Genomic DNA, 8,896 nt, shown 5'->3' with positions numbered 1-8,896 from the left:
GTGCGCCCGGGACACACACATATATATATATATATATATATATATATAGAGAGAGAGAGAGAGAGAGAGAGAGGGTATACACACAATGCAAAATGAACACATTGTTTTGTTTTCTCTTTTCTTATATGTCTCACTTGCTCAGTTAAGCAGCTGATTGACTGTAGCAGCACCTGTCAGAGAAACACACTGTCAAGTTGAACAGGAGGTTCAGGCCACATTTGATAGAATGAAGCCAAGAAAAAACAGACAGCAAGCAGCAGCAGTAGCCTTACACGTATTATCTTTCATTTCTTCTTCTTTTCCAGTCGTGCCAACGCTGAAAATAAGTTTGTGTTCGTCCAACCATTTGATGACTGTTTGAGCTGCTGTCAATGGCTGTTATCTCTAACCCGCTCTGTGGATCTGAGTGTTCAATGATCAAATGTTTTTCATGGTTGAAATAATAATGGACGTTCATTGGTGAATGTGTTTTCAAAGATTGTGCTGCGTGTTCTTGGGAAGAGTTCTTGAGTTCATCTGTTTTTGCTCATAGACTCAAGTTGCTTTTGGCCTTTTATTGACTCTACAGTGACATATATTTGCGATTTAAAGGCAAACTCATTCACTCATTAACACAGGGGAACATTGAGTAGGAGTGAAAATCATTACCGCAGGCCTGTGTGTTTCATTTACAATTCACTCGACTCATTTGGGTCGGTAATCTTCTTTTATAAGTCCGTTCTAGATTTACTGCACAAGACACGTGGAGCATACACAAATAAATGAAGTTAGACAGCTCAAGTGCATTTTAAACCTTGTAAAACGGCTCTTGCAGTGTCTTTGGCTCTGGATATTTAAGCATGCTGTATATTCAATGAAATGGCAAAAGCCATGATTCTGGAGACATGCAACAAAATAGACAATAGAATGCAAAAAGTTGAAAATTTAACATAACTTTTAAAAACATGTAAAATGTATTAGCATTTTTTTTTTTTACAAAATGTGTTTTTTCCCCTCATCATTTTATGTAAACACAAGGGTTATTATCATTAACTAAAACTAAAAACATTTGAAAATAAAAACTTGCGTGAAATTAAATACAAATATTTAAATAAAAAACAAAACATTAAATTGTGCATTAAAATGATTAATATATATTATATTAATAATAAACTGTATATAATTAATATGTGTATATATAATTATTTTTTAATGATAATTTATATATAATTATTAATACATATAAAAAATAACTTATTTTATTTCAGATATTCAACAAGGCAACATTTCTCATTTTCATTTAAAGTTCTAAAATCCTGAAGTAAAACGAAATATATGTATACAGACATATTTATAAAAATCTAATTAATAAAATAGAAAAGAAAAAACAAAAAAAATACTAAAACTGTAACTAAAATTAAAATGAAAACATAAAATCTCATTCAAAATATTAACAAAAGCTAGAATAATTTTTACTAATTATACTAAAATAACACTAGTCAACACTGTCAGATTGATTGATTGACAACCTTCAGGATAAAGACTGATTTGCTATTATCTGATTTTCTAAATGTTTTCATAAATATAAAAATGTAAGGACACAGCTGTGAATCCTTAATAAACGTTTTTTTTTATTAACCATTTTCATTCTGTCAAGACATAGTCGCAATGTTTCTTTGAAAGATACTTATTTCTGTTTCTGTTTAAGTTGAATAGAAATTTGATTGAGTATGAAGGTGTTATGGTGTCATAATTTTGATAAAATAAACAGTAAATCAATCTGTTAATTGCATTCTCTGATTTTTGTGTGTGTGTGTGTGTGTGTGTGTAAATGTTATTTTCAAACATTGTGAGACATTTTTTGCCCCATGTCTTAAAGTATAGAAATGTGTATCCTGTATGGTATTTTCCTCACTGGGTTGTGTTGTTTCTTCAGTCTTCCAGCTCGTCTCAGGAGCGGCTGCATCAGTTGCCGTTCCAGCCCACCCTGGACGAGCTGCACTTCCTGTCCAAACACTTTGGCAGCACTGAGAGCATCACTGATGATGACGGACGGAGATCACCGCAAGTGCGACCGCGCTCACGGAGTCTCAGGTACACAATCACACATCGATGTCTTAAGCACATTTCAACCAATTTATGACAAATGTCTCTTAGTCATCTTTTATTTTCCTTCTCTCTGTTTTTCTCTACAGTCCAGGGCGATCACCTTCCTGTTACGACAGTGAGATTGTTATGATGAACCATGTTTATAAGGAGCGGTTCCCTAAGGTTAGCGAAACATAAACACACACTTCAGACTAAGGGGCCGTTCACATATCGCGTCTTTTGCGCGCTCAAGTTCGTTATTTCAAATGTAGACGCGCGGCAGGCGCGCTCATAATGGAAGCGGCAAAACATTTCAACTTTTCAGAATGCCGCAAGCGCACCGCGGGTCATGTGACAAGAACCAACCAATCAGCTTCATCCTTTCCCGTAACAACATTGAAAGCTCAGCCAAGATGAACGAACAGCTGATCATAGCTGTACAGGGATAGCTACTGCAAGCGATTTTTAGTGCTGCAAATCCATTTATCTTTTGCTGAAACTTCCGAGTCTTCATGGAGAGCGCGGGTCATCGTTGCTTAGCAACGGCAGACGCCTCCGGAGCACAAGCACCCGAGCGCTTTGGAAAAGAGCAGAAAGCGGCGTGCCTAGCGTTTTCCACGTGTTTTTAGGCGCGACATGTGAACGGCCCTTAATATGAGATTATTAAAGGGGTCATGATATAAGAAATCACATTTGCCTTGATCTTTTGTCTTTATACCAAAAACGGCTCATTTGGATATTGTGGGATTTGTGACATCACACAGGCAAATACCATCTCAGGAGCAAGACATCGACAAATAGTTATACAGCATCACACCATAGGCCCCGCCCACTGGCTTTCAGTCACTTAAAGGGACGGTTCACACAAAAATAAAAATTCTGCCATCATTTATTCACCCTCAAGTTGTACCTATATGAGTTTCTTTCTTCTGCGGAACACAAAAGATGATATTTTGAAGAATGTTGGTAGGTAAACAGATTTGGCTCCCATTGACTTCAGTTGTACAGACAAAAATTACAATGGAAGTCAAAAGGGACCGAAACGGTTTGCTTACCAGCATTCTTCAAAATATCTTCTTTTTTTTTCAGCAGAAGAAAGTCACATGGATTTGGAACGACACAAGGGACTGTCTCTTTAAGAGGCTTTAGTGTTTTTAAAATCATATAATTTGTGAATCCATGCACTTGCAGCACATTAGATTTGCCAAACGTTATTTAAGCGTTGCAGATACCTTTTGCCTGCATTGCCTTTTTCACATTTTTGCCACACCAGTGATGTTTCACCCCAAAATCAAATATTTAATCTTTCATTTAATATGAAATCTTATTGTGAATGAAAAAAATGTCGTTTTTAGGACCAAGAGTTATTGCATTATTTTCCGGAAATATTGACGTGTTAATTTTAGACCCGAGTTTGTCTGTAATTGAGCTCAGAATATAGTCCCTGTTGAAGGCAATATTTAAATGTTGTCTGTTACCTTCAGGCCACGGCTCAGATGGAGGAGCGCTTGGCTGAGTTCATCGAGTCGTACTCACCTGAGAACGTGCTGCCGCTGGCTGACGGGGTCCTCAGCTTCATCCACCACCAGATCACCGAGCTGTCCCGAGACTGCCTGACCAAATCTCGTGAAGGCCTCATCTCCACCGTCTACTTCTACGAGCTGCAGGAAAACCTTGAGAAGCTGCTCCATGAAGTGAGCATATGTGTGGGCTGGATGTGTGTGTGGTTTCAGCTTATATGAATTGATATCTCACTTTACTTGACTGCATTATTCAATTGTTTTATTAGTTCCATAATATTTCATTAACTCAATGTTTGTTTGTTTAAAGAAATTACCTAGTCAATATCTAGTTAAAAGGATCATTTATAATGGATTTTTTTATTGCATCTCTAATTACTGTTTTTTTTTTTTTACGAATTGTGTTGTAATATCAGAAATTTTAATTCCACACCATCAGACATCATTGCAAAATTCACTATTCATAAATATTTTAATACTTATTTTAATAAACATTAAAATATGAAATATTGTAATAAATAAACATTTAAAAAATATTGTTCAGTGACATGTTGACAACAGAAACCCTACAAATGAAAAATTAAATGTCACACGCTTGTGCTTACATGAAAAATCAATCTAAAGTAATGATAAAAAAGGCAAATTATTTGTAAAATGAAATACAATGGATATTTATTCATTTGTTTGGTAATTTAAGAATTAATAATTTTAAGGATTTTAAGTTATTATTAAGTATTTCATGATGTATTTAATTATTTATTCAAATGTGACCCTGGAGCACAAAACCAGTCTTAAGTCGCTGGGGTATATTTGTAGCAATAGCCAAAAATATATTGTATGGGTCAAAATTATTGATTTGTCTTCTATGCCAAAAATCATTAGGATATTAAGTAAAGATCATGTTCCATGAAGATATTTTGTAAATTTCCTACTGTAAATATATCAAAACTTAATTTTTGATTAGTAATATGCATTGCTAAGAACTTCATTTGGACAACTTTAAAGGTGATTTTCTCAATATTTCCAGATTTTCAAATAGTTGTATCTCTGCCAAATACTGTCCTATGATAACAAAACATACATCAGTGGAAAACTTATTTATTCAGCTTTCAGATGATGTATAAATCTAAATTTCGACCCAAAATTGACCCTTATGACTGGTTTTGTGGTCCAGGGTCACAAATATTTTAAATATCTATTGAATTGTTTAATTCGGAGTAATTTGGCCCTCCATACATTATGGCCATGATCAAATCTTTTCCTTGAGCTTCAAATTTAGTAACCAACTATATATTTTTCTACAAAACTCATTTCAAGCATCCTAAAAAATATAAAATCACTCAAGTGTGACCGAACTGTTGACTGACCGTGTAGATGAAATGATTTTTAATTTTCCCATTAAGATTTTTCAGAGATTTCAGTAGTCAAAAGTATCTCTAACTGAAGAATCACCCACATATGAATACTTTTTTAATTTAATGGTCTTGTGATATCTGTCAGGCCTATGAGCGATCAGAGAGCTCAGAGCTGACCTTCATCGCAGAGCTGGTGAAGAAACTCTTCATCATCATCTCCCGTCCTGCCCGACTGCTTGAATGTCTGGTGAGAGTCTACACACACACACACACACACACACACACACATACACACTTGATCTGCCGGTCGCTGGGCTTGGTCGCTTTTTCAGCCTACTTTGTGCAGTTGTCATGGCAACTGGCTGATGGGGTCACCAGGGGTCAGGAGAAGAAAGTACAATGTGCTGAAAGGCTTGAGTGTAACAAAACCCTCGACTGGTTTTATCAAACACAAAAGGTCCCCTGAAAATGTGTCAGTAGTGCAATCATTGGAAATATGGATCAGTGGCTAAATAAATAATATGGATCACCAGATAAATACATATGTGGACATGAAATATTGAGTTATTTTGGTAACACTTTACAGTAAGTTCCCTTTAGTGAACGATAGTAATGCATTAAATAGCATTAACTAACAATCAGTAATAGATTTGTTACAGTGTTTATTAATCTTTCTTAACATTATTTAATCAAAATAAAACTGTTAATTTTTGGTTCATGTTAACTCAGGTCCACTAAATATTAAGACATACAATTTTGATTTTAATAATGTATTAGCAAATGTTGAAATCTAAAATTCATGAATTATTTGTTTATTATTATTTTAGTATTTTTAATTCTTAGTTCATGTATTACAGTTTCCACAAAAAAATATTAAGCAGCACATTTTAGAATGATTTCTGAAGGATCGTGTGACACTGAAGACTGGAGAAATGATACTGAAAATTCAGCTTTGCATCACTGGAATAAATAACATTTTAAAATATATTCAAATAAAAAACAGTTATTTAAAACTGTAATAATATTTCATAATATTACTGATTTTACTGTATTTTTGATCAAATAAATGCAGCCTTGGTGAGCATAAGAGACTTCTTTCAAAGGTATTGAAAAGATCTACAAACGCCAAACATTTGAACAGAAGTGTATTGAGTGCAGAATGCAGCAATTGACCAAAAATGCTAATATTTCCGTGTTTCTTCAGGAGTTTAACCCCGAAGAGTTCTATCACCTTCTGGAGGCAGCAGAAGACCACGCTAAAGAGGGCCAGCTAATGAAAGCAGACATCCCGCGATACATCATCAGCCAGCTCGGCCTGACCAGAGACCCTCTGGAAGGTGAGCGAGAGACGAACACGACTGAACATCCTCACAGTGAGCGTGTGTGTCTCTGGAGGGAAAGAGCGTAGAAGAAGCCGGGGAGAGGAAGGGAAATGTAGGTCATACTGAGAGACATTGTTGAGATTATCGAGCAGGTTAAGGTGGTGCACAGGCGGTGGGAAGTTTGTATTCCTGCCAAGAACACAGGGAGATGTGTAAGCACCGCTGTGAACCTGGCAAACAGCAGCCGGCTCTGAGTAATGGGGCTTTTTATAAAAACATACACTTACTCGCTCTCACTGCACAACTAAACACAACAAAACACTTTTCAGGCAGAAAATTCACTGTGTGAATTTTCTCTTCTATCCCAGCTTAATTTACAGATATATGTAAGACGTTTTTATGTTCATTTCACCCTATAAACAATGTGACTCAGTCCTCTGTTTCAGCATCTCATCAACCCTAATTAGTAGCATTTAGGCCATTGACTGACCAATGGCAGACTGATGTAGCATTTGAAAAATAATCATTATTTTTGCTGTTCAATTTAGTGCTGCTAATGGCATATAAGAATGATTTCTGAAGGATCATGTGACACTGAAGACTAGAGTAATTATGCTGAAAATTCAGCTTTGCATCACAGGAATAAATGACATTTTAAAGTATATTCAAATAGGAAACAGTTCTTTTAAATTGTAATAATATTTTACAATATTACTGTTTTTAATGTATTTTTCAAATAAATGCAGCCTTGTTGAGCAAAATCTTGTCTTTCATAAAAATTAAAAATCTTACTGACTGTAAACTTTCGAACAGTTGTGTATTTTATTATTATTATTATTATTATTATTATTATTATATATGCATTATATATCCATTTAATTGATTTAACTTTATTTGACTAGGATCTTTAGGCTATTTTAGGTTATTAATTGGCCTAGAAACATGTCAAACTTCTAAAACAACTCATTTATGTAATTTTATTCCTCAAAGCCAGTACATGTTTATTGCATAGTAAAAATGTATTAACCAAACATGATTCTTGAATGCAGAAATGGTGAATTTGGAGAGTTATGACAGCGAGGGACCCCACACGCCGGAGACGGACGACTCTGCTGAAGTGAGTGTATTAATATAATCATGTTTATATTGTTTTGCGATGATTGCGAAAGATTGCAACTTTTACCTACTAGTTATTTAAGAGAAAAAGGGGGTGAAAAAATAGATCAAGATGTGTTATATAAGCCTGCAATTTTCTCACTCTTTAACATGGAAACATATTTTTAATGAAGGAAAAGCACAACTGCAGCGCGGCTGGGATTCAGGATAAAAGTGGTAGAAATGAAACGGCACAGGGAGTGAAATTATACTCAAGTTGATTTATTTCCCCTGCACTGAATCCTATATCTGGCTTTCTCTCAGGGGAAGCTCAAAGTCAAACCGCCCTGTGAATCAGACTTCCAGACTATCAAACTCATCAGCAATGGAGCATATGGGTGAGAATATCGCTATTCACTCTCAAATTACTCTGAAATGACTCAAAACCATTGTGTAAATATGGATAAAACCGATCTCTCCCTCTCGTTTGGATCGTAGAGCTGTGTATTTAGTCAGACACAGAGAGACGCGGCAGCGCTTTGCTATGAAGAAGATCAACAAACAAAACCTGCTCTTGCGGAACCAGATCCAGCAGGCGTTCGTGGAGCGGGACATCCTGACCTTCGCTGAGAACCCCTTCGTGGTCAGCATGTTCTGCTCTTTTGAGACGCGCCGTCACCTGTGTATGGTTATGGAGTATGTGGAGGGTAAGACATTACGCTCATTCAGCAGTTGAATGAATCCTAATTACTACACAAAACTCAGATTTTACTCAGTATTCAGCCAATTAAAAACACTTTATTTTTTGTTTAGGTGGTGACTGTGCAACACTGCTAAAGAATATAGGAGCACTTCCTGTGGAAATGGCCCAGATGTACTTTGCTGAAACAGTTTTAGCGCTGGAGTACATTCATAATTATGGCATTGTACACCGAGACCTGAAACCAGACAAGTAAGTCAGCGCCCCCTGCTGGAGTGGAGATCACAATTGAAAACAACATATTGATCTAAAGTGCTGTGCAATATAGAAAAAAACTATACTGCAAAAGCATCTTTTACACATTTCCAAAAGTATAAAGATGCTTCACTCATTATAATGCCACCATACATGTAACCCGCAAATATCCTATGTAGAGTTGACTATATAGAGTGCATTCATTCAGCAGCATTTGTTACTGAAGTATTTTTCCCGTTCATTTTTCTCTTTTTAGTTATAAGCCATAAACCAAACCAACCAGCAACAAGGTGAATCATAAGTTCACTTTACAAACTTTGATTTCAGACAAAAAAATTATTTGAAAATCGGACTAAAAAACAAAAGTAGAAGACTGTGTGCTTAATGGCTTTCATAAGTGAAAGAATTACAAACACATAAAGCACTGCAAATGACATCATTGATTTCAACAGATTAGAAAACTACTGATTTAAAGAATTTGATTGTGTATGTAAAAAAGTATTTTAAGTTTAATGGAAAATATGCATGCATATATATATATATATATATATATATATATATATATGTATATATATGTGTGTG

The 8,896-nt window shown here is 35.3% G+C and overlaps 1 protein-coding gene across 2 annotated transcripts in view; it reads left to right on the top strand.

The window, feature by feature from the left end:
- The window catches only part of mast1a (microtubule associated serine/threonine kinase 1a), a 72,901-nt gene that overhangs the window by 39,357 nt on the left and 24,648 nt on the right, over window positions 1-8,896 (top strand). For both annotated transcript variants that reach the window (XM_016480479.1, XM_016480480.1), the window contains 9 exons: window positions 1,916-2,073; window positions 2,175-2,250; window positions 3,552-3,761; window positions 5,088-5,189; window positions 6,147-6,279; window positions 7,314-7,381; window positions 7,684-7,757; window positions 7,858-8,066; window positions 8,173-8,311. In XM_016480479.1, coding sequence (XP_016335965.1) covers window positions 1,916-2,073; window positions 2,175-2,250; window positions 3,552-3,761; window positions 5,088-5,189; window positions 6,147-6,279; window positions 7,314-7,381; window positions 7,684-7,757; window positions 7,858-8,066; window positions 8,173-8,311 — 1,169 coding nt within the window. The remainder of the gene's footprint in view (window positions 1-1,915; window positions 2,074-2,174; window positions 2,251-3,551; window positions 3,762-5,087; window positions 5,190-6,146; window positions 6,280-7,313; window positions 7,382-7,683; window positions 7,758-7,857; window positions 8,067-8,172; window positions 8,312-8,896) is intronic.

This window comes from Sinocyclocheilus anshuiensis, unplaced genomic scaffold (assembly GCF_001515605.1).
Source record: "Sinocyclocheilus anshuiensis isolate Anshui unplaced genomic scaffold, SAMN03320099.WGS_v1.1 scaffold1371, whole genome shotgun sequence".
Lineage (NCBI taxonomy): Eukaryota > Metazoa > Chordata > Actinopteri > Cypriniformes > Cyprinidae > Sinocyclocheilus > Sinocyclocheilus anshuiensis.
Note: the sequence above shows the minus strand (reverse complement) of the source record. Positions and strands in the feature narration are given on the sequence as shown.